The sequence below is a fragment of the Emydura macquarii genome, unplaced genomic scaffold, assembly GCF_026122565.2.
Source record: "Emydura macquarii macquarii isolate MOO-44397 ecotype Brisbane River unplaced genomic scaffold, CSIRO-AGI_Emac_v2 contig_719, whole genome shotgun sequence".
NCBI lineage: Eukaryota > Metazoa > Chordata > Testudines > Chelidae > Emydura > Emydura macquarii.
In genome coordinates, this window is record NW_027130856.1 from 13,050,186 (window position 1) to 13,065,740 (window position 15,555).

Genomic DNA, 15,555 nt, shown 5'->3' on the forward strand with positions numbered 1-15,555 from the left:
AATCAACAAATGGTGTCTTGATACTAGGATGAGAACACAAAGGCTTACAATAAAATTATCTGATTATCAATTAAATTGGAGACTACAGCAATATAGTAGTTGAAAAAAACAGGTGATTTCTCACCTCAACCCCACTCGCCCATTCAGTTCTACAAGCATGAAATATTGACATGTATGTTTTGAACCACCGAGTATTACAGCAGCACCCGCTAACAATCTGTTACGGTTAAATTAATATTTCCATTGTAAAACCCTGCTCCCTCACTTTAATGCATCACCTCTATCAAACCCATATCAAACCTGTTCTAGGAACAGGGATCTGAGATAACTACTTCATGAAAACAAAAATTAAATTATAATTTCTTAACTGCTCAAGTGCTCTTTTTTGGATAGTTCATTAAGATTTAATCATTTGTGATCACTGTTGTTCCCATGGCACTTTTGATAATAACAGAGGCATTAACCCTAATAACCTGCCAAATTCCAATATGGGTAACTAATCTGCCTACCTAAATTTCCTGGTAGTTTCAATTACTGAAGTTATACTTCACCTACAAGCTTAGAAAACTGCTGTGTAGTACTGCTGAAGTAGAGAAAACAAGGTTACTTACCAGTAACTGTTGTTCTTCGAGATGTGTTGCTCATATTCATTCCAACAGAGGTGAGTGCGCGCCCCGTGCACGAGTCTCCGGAAGCTTTTTTGCCCTAGCAACCCCCGCAGGGTCGGCTCCGGCGCCCCCTGGAGTGCCGCGCTCATGTCGCGGTATATATAGCGCCGCCGACCCCGCGGGTCCCCAGTCCCTTCTTTCTGCCGACTCTGACAGCAGGGACGGAGGGTGGGTTTGGAATGAATATGAGCAACACATCTCGAAGAACAACAGTTACTGGTAAGTAACCTTGTTTTCTCTCTTCGAGTGATTGCTCATATGCATTCCAACAGAGGTGATTAATTAGCCATACCTTTGGAGGCGGGTAGGAGTCACTGGCGAGCAGCCCTTCTCAATACGGCTCTGCCCACGGTCACGTCCTCTCTAGCCTGCTGCACGATGGCGTAGTGGGACGTAAAGGTGTGTACAGATGACCAGGTCGCTGCTCTGCAGATGTCTTGCAGGGGCACTCGTTCCAGAAAGGCCGCGGATGAGGCCTGGGCTCTGGTAGAATGTGCGGTGACTGGACCTGGGAGTCGCACTTTCGCCAGCTCGTAGCAGGTTTTTACACACGCGGTGATCCAGTTGGAGATGCGCTGAGTGGAGACAGGTGAGCCCTTCATCCGGTCCGCCACTGCCACAAACAGCTGTGTTGACTTCCGGAACGGCCTTGTTCTCTCAATGTAGAAGGCCAGGGCTCTTCTGACGTCCAGCAAGTGCCATCTCCGTTCCTCCTCCGAACCGTGTGGTTTGGGAAAGAACACGGGAAGGAAGATATCCTGGTTATAGTGGAACTGAGACACCACCTTAGGTAAAAAGGCTGGGTGGGGTCTCAGTCGCACTTTGTCACTATAGAAAACCGTGTATGGGGGTTCCGAGGTTAGTGCTCTGATTTCGGAGACCCTCCTGGCCGATGTAATGGCCACGAGGAAGGCTACCTTCCAGGAGAGGACGAGCAAAGGGCATGTAGCCATAGGCTCGAAGGGGGTCCTGTCAACCTGGAGAGGACCAGGTTTAGATCCCACAGAGGCACCGGGTCACGGACCTGCGGATATAGCCTCTCTATCCCCTTGAGGAACCTAATGGACATAGGGTGTGAGAAGATCGACCTTCCTTCCAGTGGTTCGTGGAAGGCCGAAATGGCCGCTAGGTGTACCCTGAGGGAGGCCAATGCCAAGCCCAGCGACTTCAAGTGGAGCAGATACTCGAGAATCGCCTGAATGGACGAACAACTGGGCGGGACACCCCTGGAGGCCGCCCAAACCGTGAAACGCTTCCATTTAGCCTTGTACACCACCTGGGTAGATTGTTTTCTGCTACCCAGTAGGACTAATTGGACCTGCGCCGAACAGGCCCTCTCTCCCTCCGTCAACCACAAAGCCTCCATGCTGTCAGGTGTAGGGAGTCCAGGTCTGGGTGCAGCAGGCGACCCCGGTCCTGGGAGAGCAGGTCGTAGCGTTTCGGAAGTGGTATCGGCGTGGCTATAGAGAGGTCCAACAGGAGGCTGTACCAGTGTTGCCTCGGCCACGCCGGGGCGATAAGGATAACATTGGCTCTGTCTCTCTTTATTTTCAAGAGTACTTTGGGAAGCAGTGGGACGGGGGGAAAGGCATACATGAGAGCCCCCGTCCACTGTATGAGGAAGGCGTCTGAACTGGAGTTCGGGTCTCGCCCCCGGAGGGAGCAAAACCTCGGACACTTCTTGTTCGATGCCGACGCAAATAGATCTAGTTGGGGAATACCCCACTTGCGGAAGAGAAAAGTTGTCACCTCCCAGTGTAGTGACCAATCGTGGCGGGGTGAGAACGACCTGCTGAGGCGGTCCGCCTCGTCGTTCCTGACCCCAGGGAGGTGAGAGGCAGACAAATGAAAGTTGTGTCTCACCGCAAGGTCCCACAGCTGCGTCGCTTCCTGACAGAGGGCCGCTGAGCGAGCCCCCCCTTGCCTGTTTATATAAAACATGGCAGCAGTGTTGTCTGTCATGACTTGAACTACCTGACCCTTCAGGAATTTGAGGAAGACCTTGCAGGCCAGGTGGACTGCTCGGAGCTCCCGTACATTGATGTGGAGCTTTCGTTCCTGTGTTGACCAGAGGCCCTGCGTGCTGAGGTCTCTGCTCATGTGGGCCCCCCAACCCACATCCGAAGCGTCCGTAATCAGGGTTATGGAGGGTGTCAACTCTGCAAAGGGGACCCCTCTCAATACTTCCATGGGGTTCGTCCACCAAATTAATGACCTCAGAACCGAAGTTGGGACAGTGACTACCCGTCCGAGAGAGTGCCTGGCCGGAGCGTATACAGAGGCCAACCACCCCTGCAGGGGTCTGAGTTTGAGGCGAGCGAGCCTCACGACATAGGTGCAAGCCGCCATGTGACCCAACAGTTGAAGGCAGTGCCTGGCTGTGGTCGTGGGGGACCTGTGGAGATTGTCTATGATGGTAGTCATTGCCTCGAAGCGGGGCTGCGGGAGGAAGGCCCTGGCTTGAACTGCATCCAGAGTGGCCCCTATAAAGTCTATTCGTTGTACTGGTGTGAGGGTGGACTTCTGCTCGTTTATGAGCATTCCCAGCCTGCTGCATATTGTGCAAGTCAGTGTCAGGCTGTTCTGGACATGGACTCTGGACCGGCCCCGGATTAGCCAGTCGTCTAGGTAAGGGAAGATCTGAACTCCCTTGCGGCGGAGGTGGGCAACCACCACCACCATACATTTTGTAAACACTCTGGGAGCTGAAGAAAGGCCAAAGGGTAGGGCCGAGAACTGGTAGTGGCCACCAGCTACCTGAAATCGTAGAAACCACCTGTGGCCCGGGAGGATGGAAATATGAAAGTAGGCATCCTGTAGGTCGAGGGCAGCAAACCAATCTCCTGGATCTAGTGTGGGAATGATGGAGGCTAGGGAGACCATGCGGAACTTGAGGCGTCTGATGAACCTGTTTAGACGCCGAAGGTCCAGAATAGGCCTGAGGCCTCCCTTCGCCTTGGGGATAAGGAAATACCGGGAATAGAACCCCCTGCCTCTTTCCTGAAGAGGAACCTCTTCCACCGCATTCACCTCCTGAATAAGGAGCTGCTCGTGAGAGGGGTCCCTGAAGAGGGACGGGGCAGGGGGAAGGTCCGGTGGGAAGGCAGAGAGTTGCAGGGCATAACCTCTTTGAATTATACTCAGTACCCAGCGGTCTGAGGTTATGCTCTGCCACTCGGGAAGAAACGGACGCAGTCTGTTCATGAAAGTCCGGGGAGATGGGGGGGGGGGGGGGTGCCACCCTCAGGCGTCCCATCAAAACTGCCGCTTGGCACCCTTTTGCGGCCCTTGCTGGGAGCCCCCAGCTGGGCCTTGGCAGTCCCGAAGATTGCCTTGTCGGAACCGATCCCTGCCCCTGTCTCGACTGAGGGGGTCTTGGGGGTGGTCTCAGTGGAGGCTGCTGCTGCTGCTGCCTAGGGGGCGTGGTCGACCCTGCCTCCTAGCTGCTTGTGGCACAGAGACCCAGGGATTTCAAGGTGGCTCTCGAATCTTTTAAAGCGTGCAGCTTCTCGTCCGTTCTGTTAGAGAAGAGGCCAGTTCCCGTAAAGGGCAAGTCCTGAATGGCCTGCTGCACTTCAGGCGAGAGTCCGGAGGACTGTAACCAGGATGCCCTGCGCATAACTATGCCCGAGGCCATAGCCCTCCCCGCTGCGTCCGTGGCATCACTAGCCGATTGAAGGGCAGCATTGGCAACCAAGGAGCCCTCCTGGACCAGTGTAGTAAAGTCTGCCAACATATCCTGGGGCAGGCCTTGGAGAAACCTCTGGAGGGAGGACCACAGGTTCAGAGTGTAGCGCCCCAGCAGCGCCTGATAATTGGCCATACGGAGCTGCAGCGCTGCTGTGGAGTATACCTTCCTCCCAAAGAGATCGAGTTTCTTACTCTCCTTATTTTTGGGAGTATTTGCATGTGCCCCCTGCCTGTCCCGCTGATTTACAGCGTCCACGACCAGGCTCCCTGGGGATGGGTGGTTAAACAAGTACTCAAACCCTTGCAGTGGCACGTAATATTTCCTCTCTGCTATCTTAGAGGTAGGTGCCACTGAGGCTGGGTTCTCCCAGAAGGGCTTAACCAGTTTGAGCACACTCTCATGAACCGGGAGTGCGATCCTAGCTGGACCTGCTGGCCCAACAGCTCCAAAGAGGGGGTCCTCCTCCTCTACCAGCTCCTTGATGTCCAGCTTTAAATTCTCTGCCAGGCGCTTGAGGAGCTCTTGGTGAGTTTTGAAGTCCGGCAGCGGGGTCCCCCGATCTCTCGCCGTTGTCTCTGCCGGGGATGAAGAGGAAGACTGAGGAATTGGCCCCGTGGATGGGCCTTCCAAGGGATCAGACTCTTCCTCCGAAGAGTTCCTTTCCTCCCCTTGGCTTTGAGAGGGGGGGTGGGGGGTGAGGTCCCATGGAGGGTACCGAGCCCGTGCCCTGTGTGGGCTGTGGTGCCCATTGCCAGTACGGCCATTGCCAAGGCCCCTGCGGCCATGACGGCACCGCTCCCGGTGCCGGGTAGGATCCATGCGGTACCGGTCCCGGTGCCGCGTAGGAGGAGACCCCTTGGGTGACGGAGCCGTGCGCGTGGTGTCTCCTAGATCCGCGGCTCCTATCTCCCCGCTCCCGAGAAGTACTCCTAGATGACCCGGAGTGGTCCTGGTGATGTTGACGACGCCGGCGTGGGGGGGAGCGGCTGGAGGAAGAGGAGGAATGCCTCCTGTGCGCCTTCGATTTCGCATGGCGTTTATAAGGTGGAGACCTGGAGCGGCGTCTTGGCGTCAGCTCTTTTGTGTGCGGTGCCGTAACGGTGCGGTGCCATAGCCGTACCGGGCTATGCGTCGGGGATCTGGAGCCCCTTCGATCCCGGCTACTGCTTGTCCGGCGGCTGGAGTCTGGGGCCTCTACTGGTGCCGAAGCGCGCTGAGCCACGATGCCGACAGGGCTAGGGGTCTCACAACGCTTCTCCCTGCTCCGCTGCGTGGTACGCGGAGTGTGCACCGGGGATCTAGACCGGTGCCGGGACTTGCGTTCGGCCACCGGGACCCGCACCGGACTCCTTGTTGGGGATCGGGAGCATCGACCTCTGCTCCGTACTGAGAGCGGAGATGAAGAACGGTGCCGGCTTCGCCTTGGGGAACGGGACCGGTACCGGGAAGCTGGGGAGCGAGACCGGTGCCGGCTGTGCCTCGGGGAATCAGACCGGTGCCGGGAGCGGGACCGGTGCCGAGTGTCTCTAGGCGTAGAGCGCCTGGATGAGCGGGATCTCCGCCGAGGAGATCGGTGCCGGCCGCTGGTGGGTGAGCGCACCGGACTGCGTCCCCCAGAATGCTCTCTCGGTGCCGTAGATGCCGGTGCCGAGGCATGGGCTGGTGATCGGCGCCGGGATTCCAGGGATCGGGAACCCTCAGAGGCTGAGCTATGATGCCTCTTGCCGGCGTCTCGGGACCGCCCTGGCCGGCGCGGTGCCGAGGGGCTCAACGACCCGTGGTCGGAGCTAGGAGGGGAGCTGTCGCTGCCCCTCCTTGACCGTCTGGGGGGAGACCTCTCCTGCCGTCTCTGCCACCCACCGGGGTAACCCAGCGCGGGTTTACCCCGAGACGCTATTCCCGGAACCCTCGGCCGAGGGGGGACGGAGGCGTGGGCATGCCCATGAGGGCACGAGAAGCCGCAAACGCCTCCGGCGTCGACGGTCCCTGCAGGGGCACTACCCCACCCCCCGGGGTCGGGGGAGGCTCCCTGCGAGGAGATGCCAGTGCCGACATGTCCATGGCACAGGGCTGGGGCATCTCCTGAATCGCCCCCAGCAGTTCCGGTCGCTGGGGGGAGTCCATGAGTACGGCCTTGGGCCGCTTCTTTTTCGCCGGTGCCGTCTTGGTCGGTGCCGATGTGGTCGGTGCCGGCGGGGCGCTCTGCACCGACGAGACACTCGGTGCCGCCGGCGACCTGGAGGGCTCGGAGTCGGGGCGAAGTGCTGACTCCATTAACATAGCCTTCAAGCGGGCATCACGTTCTTTTTGTGTCCGTGGCTTGAAGGCTTTGCATATTTTGCAGCGCTCTTTACGATGCAGTTCTCCCAGGCAGCAAAGGCACCTGTCATGGGGGTCGCTGACTGGGAAGGCCTTCATGCACACCACGCAGGCTTTGAATCCTGTGGATCCCGGCATGGCTGTGCCAGCCCCGAAGGGCGAAAGTCCTTAACTATTAACTCTATTCAATTACTACTATTTATTACAACTATTAACAACTATTTAACTATTTACATCAAAAACAAGGGTTGCTACTTGCATATAATAGCAAGGGGCACTAGCGTTCCAGCTACCGTCACGGGCGGAAAGAAGGAACTGGGGACCCGCGGGGTCGGCGGTGCTATATATACCGCGACATGAGCGCGGCACTCCAGGGGGCGCCGGAGCCGACCCTGCGGGGGTTGCTAGGGCAAAAAAGCTTCCGGAGACTCGTGCACGGGGCGCGCACTCACCTCTGTTGGAATGCATATGAGCAATCACTCGAAGAGAGAACTGCTGTGTTCAACCCCATAGAGGACTACATTTCTGTGGTGAGTGAAGATTCCTCTCTAGGCTTTTATTTTCCCTTCATCATAATGTGCCAAGTTAGAAATATAAAAATACTGAGAAAAAAGTAACATCACTATTTTAACAGTCTTAAAAGTCATCAGAAAAGATTCAATGGATAAGGAAATATCTGGTCACATTTATTCAATGCCACAGAAAATAGCAATCAGTAATGTTGGACTGAACAGTCTCAAATGCAGAGATGGCTTCCCTATATAACTGGAATTAACCTGTTCCTCTCTGTTGATGCAAAAAACAGAGAGCCTGACCTGTTTGCATCATTTGAAAAATGCTCTAAATTTGGATATTTTGCTGTACTAAGTCTCAACTCAAAAGTGGAAACATGACCCTTCTCATACTTCCACAATCACAATAAGAGTTGGGTTAACTATGGATTTTTTTAGTTGACTGGCAATTCCAAACAATTGGGGAAGAAAAGATTTGTTTGGGTCAAACTGGATTTTGGGAAGGGGGGCATTTTCAGCAAATTGAGAAGTTGAAAAAAATTGTTTTGGATTAAACAAAATGTTTCATCTTAATTTTGAGTATTTAACATTAAAGGAAACTTCAAAATAGTTATTTTGAATGAAAAATTCAAAAAAATTCAGTTGCAAAAGATGTCTAAATTAAATGTTTTGATTTTTACATATATAAAAAGTTTTTTTCACTGACCAAAACAATACATGGAAATCTAAGAATTCGAGGAACGTTTCAGTGCTGCTGAATCTGTATTTTTCACATTAAAAAGTTTTGATCAAAAATGTGTGTCAAATTCTAATCACAAGATTAGCCCATGTTACATTAAGGTCTACCGGGGCAGCAGTAAATTAAGGTTTGGTTTTTTAAACCTTTATGAATGATCAAGAATGGTATGGATTTTTCTAAAATTCATCCCTGTTTTGCGAGACAAGAAGCTGCATAAAGATCTACAAAGAGTAACAATTTCCATAATTATTTTCTTGAAGTATCACCCATAAAGAAAATACTGTGATTAGAGTTACCGCTGACGGTGGCTGCGTTGGCAGCAGCGCAGGCCTGTGATCCTTCATTCTTCCCCTGTCATTGTTGTCTCTTCTTTGTTCTCCCATTCCATGACACATTATGGAACCTCCTCTCCTCCCTCCTCTCCTGGAGCCATATCGTCCCTGTTTAAGCTGTCTTTCCCTTTCTTCAAATTCAAGTAACGCTGCTTTGGCTTCTGCAGAAAGTTCTGTTATATGGGAAAAATACGTAGGTTAGGTATTTATGGTAAGGATTCGAAAAGACACCACTAGAACTAGAGAAAAGTGTCACTACAACCAAGGTAAAATTTGCAGGCACTTTGATCACCTTTAGGTGGCATGTGAACATTTCATTAAAGCGACATCAATGTTTTTCTTTGTGTGTATTTGTATCTGCTGCAAAGGTAAACATTTAGTGGCAGGCTAATGAAAAACACAAATCAAAGCGTTATTTTACTACTGAAGTCTGCCTTGCATTTATTACTTGTTACTTAAGAAGTTTAAGTTATGTGAAAGGAGCTAGACTGCCAGCACTGGTAACTTAATTCTCTGTTTAGCCACAGAAAAGGCATACACACCCCATAAGAAGCAGCAAACACTGCTAGTAAAGGTTATGTTGAGTCTTCCATCATAACTAGTTTCCACATGCTTAACCTTCTGTTCTGTACATTTGTCTTATTCCAAAGACTTTTTCTGAATGTTTGAACAAATTCAGCTAATGACATTTTTGAGCAACATGAAAGAACTAAAGATTCAGACATTGTTATGCAATTTATTTTCCTGAACATGTGACTCAAAAAAAAGGGGCTGAACAGTACAGGTGACAACTCCTCACTAAACAAAGTCTAAACACACACAATAGATTTTGGGCTCATCTACACCTGAGAACCTGGTTACAATGGTTGCCCCCCAATTCATTTACAACATGGCTAAATGTTGTACAGTAGATGGTACTGTACCAGACTATGGAACTAGATTAAAACTCAAGGCAATGCCCTTAACTGGGCCAGGGGATAAGGATGCTGTAATTGAGTCAGGGCACTACATTACAGTAGAAGTGGGAACTAACATACAAAGTACTAAATATTAGGAAATGGAGTGAAGGTTTTACCAGCAGCATGTGCTGGGCAATTCTTTATATGTTGGATATTTTAACGGGGTACATTTAGCGACAAACAATGCAATAAGCTAACCACTTAACTAGAAAATCAGTAATAAATAATAGTGTGCGCACGCAAAACTATTTGCTGCTTTTGAAACTGATTTTTCCATTTCTTCATCGTTAAGTGTGCAAACAACAGTATTAGAATATGTATTTGCTGTATGCTGAAAATTGTATGTGCACAGAGTTTATATATAGGAGCATTTTTACAAATGGAAATTAATTTACATTTTTTTAAAAATAAGAAAATTTAAAAATACAATTTAAAGGGACAGCATCAAGTTAATCACATGTATGTATGAAATCTTTTTCTCAACTACTATTACAAGTAGTACCTAAAATTAAAAGTTGAGAGAAAAATGTTTACTTTGTGTGTCTGAAAGCATGCTGGGTGTAAATCAGTTTCAATGTTCCTACTGAGTCATTTCCCATGTTGTATGAGTCTTTCACAAAACCATGGGGAGAAAAATCTAAAAGTAAGAATATGACAAAGCCACAAAAATAGCAGAGGATGTAATACCTAAAGCTACTTAAATCAAAGTTTTAAATTTACTCATAAGTGATCTCATTAAGCTTTGATGTTCACAACTGATTGGAGGGGGGGAAAGCAGGTTCCCATTTCTGCTGTTATTCTTATTTGGCTTGAGATAGTTCCTGTGTGTTTGAATTGTGAAAGCTGTGTATTTGCAATAGAAAAGATAACTAGTGGCCTAATATTTTAGACGGCCCTTAAAAAAAGGATTTAGATTTTTTAGAACTTGAGTATAAAAAAATTTGGCAAAAACTGCAGATATCCTAACATTCATTATACATTTGCACACAGTTGTTGCCAATTGCTGATGAGATGACGGGGCCGGATTGGATGATGTACACTTCTGCTAGTCAGCTACAACCATGTTAAAGGTCCTAGCAATATCCTAAGCAGCAACAGCCGCAGCTCTTTTTCTTGCTCAGAACCTGGCTTTGAGAATAGCAGCCCTGTGACAATCAAGTTAGGAAAGGAGAAGTGTAAGGTGATTTTAAAAAGGGAGCAGATCTTTAACTCTGTTAAAATCTTAATATGCTACTAAACATGCTCCCTGATGATGCCGATAAGACAACCTTTCCCCAGTCACCTAACCCTCCGACAAGGAGAGGCCAGTGGAGTCCCAGCACCATTGCTAGGTGCAGCTGTAGAGGCTTGAGGAGCTGACAGCAGCCCTTCACAGAATAGATATGGGAACAGTGGACAAACTGCATTGGACAAGTTATTGGCATGTAGCTCCCAGAGGAGTTAATGAAGTTCTGACCCACTTAAAACTACATCCCTTGTGTGTCATCTTTCCTGTGTACAGGATAATGCTCATGCTATGTTTCAAGGTTCAAATTTCAACTGTGAAGGTCTTTTAAAATGTGGTTAAGTTATGGGGAGAATGGGGTATCTAAACTGTAGAAGAAGCTATTCTTTCCACTCAATGAACTAAAAAAAAGTAAGCTGTTATTTTTTTTAAAGTCACATAAGCACAGACAACGTGCTCAATTTTTCAGCCAACACAGAGTTCCATAAAATTATGAATGTGCAACAACAGGGTTATAATAGATACTGTTCTACAACAAACTACAGTGGGCACTGCTACACGTGTACTATGAAGATGACAATCATTTGGATATGATTTTGTTTATTTCATTGCAGTTCAGAAATTTAACAACCAATTTTTGATTGTGCAACTGTGGAAGTACTTTATGAGATCAGAAGAGATTAAGTGTTTTAATTCTCCCTTTCCTAAAAGAACGAAGAAATCAACTTAAAATTCCAACTTTACACCTGTCCTGCAAATGTGCGTCAGCATTGTATCCCACTGCAGTCAGTAAGGGCTTGTTTTCACCTACAGTGGTGCAGCTGCACCACTGTACTGCTTTAGTGAAGACACCACTATGCTGACGGAAGAGTTTCTCCCTTCGGCATAGTTAATCCATCTTCCCAAGAGGCAGTAGCTATACCAGTGGAAAAAGCTCTCCCGTCGACATAGTGCTGTCTATACAGGGGGTTAAGTCAGTATAACTACATCGCTCAGGGGTGTAGATTTTTCAAACTATTTTTCAGCTATAACAATCAAGGTCTGTAATGTTGACCTGGCCCGACTCTACACTATGCAGGAACACACTACTTGTATATTTATGTGCAGGTTCAGAGCTTTTAACACTCAGAAGTCAGATAATGCAGGAGTTAAGGTTCTCACAGTATCCTTCATTCATCCTCATTGCATACACAGAATACTTTGGAACAATGCTGATAAACATTACCATGGAAATAATTCTGTTTAATATATACCATGCTCAACATAAACTGTCTTCAACAGGAGTTGCAGGGATGTATCAGAGGGTGAAACTGGTCTTATGTATGAATTGGTGGTGGGGCAAGATGAAATTATACGATATTTTGCATATTTCCTGAGTTGATCATTCAGATTTGTAACCTTATTACATACATTACACGTTTCTGCGTGTGTGTGTGTGTGAAGGGCAACAGATTTAATTAAACATTAAAGATTTCAGACCAAAATCTCAGTACATTCAAAAGTCAGATGTCATATCAAGCAAAAACAGACTACATTGTACATATTGCTGACATCAGCATCACTACACAATAATAGTTCCAGCTGCTTTGTGTTTGGCATTCCATAAGTGTGGAAACCAGGGTGTGGGTTTTTTTGTTTGTTTGTGTTTATTGGTTTGTTTTTTTGGGGGGTGGAGAGGGGGGGAGTTAAATCAGGCCTAGAAGGAATTCCTTGGAAGGGGAGAAGAGTGAAGCAGAGCTTCTTTGAAGAATGCTGTTGGTTTTTGATTGCACCAGGCCAAATAAGGTAATTATCTCCACCTCTTTCCTTAAAGATCAATAAGCCTGTTGTATACATACATACATACATAATATGAACTCTATACAGTCAGTCAATAATTCTACATGGTAAGAATGAATACATAAAAAAGCTTTATTTAATATTTCTCCCCCAAAGAGAATGAATTCAGTATTTGCGGAAACTTATTTTATATCTTTCCTATAACTTGTTTCCCTAAAACTTTTCCAAGCGACCAGTTACATTTTCTTTGTTAAAAAAAAGCGATTTAGGAAAAGTTTCGACACCATTCCTGAGAGAATAATTTTTATATATTTATTTTGCACACATACTAATCTTGACTACACAATTTTCTCTCATACACATACACAGTTAATGTAGTGAATCAGCAATTATTTTTCTAGTGGCTCTAAGTGTCAAGATTAATTTCACTATCCTTGGTAATAAAATGGTTTCAAATGACATTTTTAATCAGCAAGTTAGAATGCTCCCCTCCAATAGAGACAAGCTGTCACAAAAGGTCACCAAAATATGACAGGATGGAAATTACGTTTGTAACTTCAACTGAAATGTTAATTTCTCTTTAAGTGTTTTTTCAACTATGTCCAGATTTTAAAGTAAAGAGATGTAGCTATGCAACAAAGTTTCATTTTTAAATCAGTAATATCTATTCACAATAATCCCAAGAGCACGGCTGATATTTATATGTAAATGACAAATTTTGCAGTGCTGTTAGTTTAAAAGTTAAGGGTATCAATGCCCTTTCATTAAGAAAAATAAAAATTAAACAAATTACATAAACTGTTCTAACAAATGCAACTTTGGCAAAAAATACAAAAATAATCAAGCACCGTTTATTTATAAAATATTTCATACATGAACAGTTGATTTACTGTAGCATGAACTCAATGACTGTTTGCCAGGAAGAACCAAATTTCTTGCAGCACTATTCCTCTTACTGTTAAACCGTAAAGGAATCTCAAGAATGGCAATCTGGAGAAGTGTCTCTTAAGCACCATCTTTTGCCTTGCTAGATCTTAGGTAACTAGCGGTTACTGAAGGTAAAAAACCCTTCAACCACCTCCATAAAAAAGGCTCTCTGAAGAAAACACTGGCAGTCTGGTTATTTACTCTGGGACACCTTTCAAAAAACCCAGAGGTTTAGGATACACTGGTTTATTTTGAAGGAACGCAGGAGCAACTTGATTACTAAATTCAGATCTAGCTATGTAGACTGACTTCCAGGCTGATGCCTTTCCCATGTCACCTTCTTTGGCTGAAAAGGACCAGAAAAAACGAAGTGGATTGTGCCCTTTGCTCCTGTGACTATAGCCTCTGCTGCCTTCCAAAATATGGTCCATCCACGATACCAGAAGTCTTTATGAAGATCTGATGAGTGCAGCCATACATATTTGCCACCAGCAGCTTTCAATGCCTTACAGGCCAATGGTATCTGATAAGCTACCTTCATTCCCACTCAAGTTAGCTGCTTCATATCTTGACTTTCTTAAGGAAGACATCTGAGCCTCCTTTCACCGTTTGAATTGACACTTAGTTCCTGCAGTCAAACTGTGAGCACTGTGCAATGGCAAATACTTCTTCCAAAGCTTTCCCAGCAGCTATATCATCATCAGGACTGCTATATTTTTAATCTGACCAGTCTTGATTCTACATCATTGTGTGCTGGCATCTAACACCAGTAGTACCAAGCACTTCCAGCATCAGGTGCTGGTATTGATTGTGGCATCAACATATACTAAAAGTGCTGCCATTATCTGAAATCCAACATGAGCAACAGCTTCAGTGATCCCCAACGGGACAAGAAATTTTTGTTAAATCACAATATCAGATAATTTAGCATCCAGGGTATAAACAGATTTGGTGAAATGAACCACTCCAAGATATCTGTGTGACTTTATTTAGATAGATGGACTAAAACTGGGCAAAATAAGGGAAAGCTGAAAATCAATTAATCATTTATCATTTTTTTTCCACTGAAATCACACAATGTCACAACAGTTTATGAGCTACTTGATAAAAAAGTCTTACTAGGATTAAGTACATAACGGCTTTCCCACTTCACTGCTGAAACATGTGCCAAATATACATTCGGTGCAGCTGGACACGTGTGCTAGCGTGCCACAGCAGGTTGCTTTCAACTAGTGTGATGTGTACTATAACTGTGAGCCTTACACCAAGCATGAAAATCTGAGGGGGTCATATAAAAGGTGGAAATATTAAGACAGTAGTGGAATTTTCCCTGTGTGGCCAGCTGCTCCTTTAAAGGATAGCGAGGTCTAAAGAATCTGAAAAGCTTCAATGAATACACATTGCACTGGCTTTTGAAAAAGGATATATTTTTTCTGATATTCTGAAGGAAAAGGACAATGAAAGCTACCAAGACGACAAGCTGCAAAAGACTCTCGACAGTTTGCACATAGACAAATCTTTTCCCTTCTACTATAGTAATTTATTATAGTCCATTGCCACAGAATCTTACCCAAAGTTTCCGGAATGTTTCTCCTCTCCCTCGTTATGTCTGAGAGTCTAATGATTGTTCCTTCTTTTCGTTCAGTTTTGAAACGCAGTCGTCCGGACTCTTCATCCTCCTCCTCCTCCTCGTCAGATTCTTCTTTTGTTTCCTCGTGAAGTTCCAGAGTTTCAATAACTGCCTGCATCACCAGAAACAGAAAGAGATGTGTACAAATTAGCATTGTCTGAGATACATTTTCAACATGCTAAAAATATTATTTTTAGAAATCTTTGTCAAGATAGGAAACAAAACAAAAACGAAACCATGTCTTGTACGGGGCTCCATTGCCTGTACCTTTCAGGTATTATAAAGAACTCTTGTGCACGGTTTGGGAACAGCAGGAGATTCACCATATCTTATAGGTTTGTTTGGTTACTATATACAGTAGCTACATATCTAAAGTATAGCTGATTTCTATAAAACATTTCCAGCCAAACTGTTGGAACATATTTTGTATTTTTATTACGGTGCTTAAGAGGGTATTTTGAATATTATACCAGAACCAAACTTGATTAGTCCACAGCTTTTAAAAAAACAGATTCTCATCAAATATTCGGTGATGACATGTAGAAAAGTGACTATTTTATAGTTTCAGGGTTTGGATACCATCTGTTTGGATTATTCAAAATACATTAAAAGAATAAATTAATTATTCTTAGTATTTATGACAGACCAATTGTCAATAACATGAAAGAATAAAGACTAGATAACGTCACAATTTCTAAATTTTATTCCTTTGATTAGGTACAGTTTAAATTGAGCAATTTCTCATCTCATCAAAAGAATGTACAGCATATTGTT

At 46.0% G+C, this 15,555-nt stretch overlaps 1 protein-coding gene across 3 annotated transcripts in view; it reads right to left on the reverse strand.

Annotated features, from left to right (window-relative positions):
- The window catches only part of RBM33 (RNA binding motif protein 33), a 162,701-nt gene that overhangs the window by 101,226 nt on the left and 45,920 nt on the right, over positions 1-15,555 (reverse strand). For all 3 annotated transcript variants that reach the window (XM_067542720.1, XM_067542719.1, XM_067542721.1), the window contains exons 7-8: positions 14,722-14,893; positions 8,226-8,434 (exon numbers count right to left, since the gene is read on the reverse strand). In XM_067542720.1, coding sequence (XP_067398821.1) covers positions 8,226-8,434; positions 14,722-14,893 — 381 coding nt within the window. The remainder of the gene's footprint in view (positions 1-8,225; positions 8,435-14,721; positions 14,894-15,555) is intronic.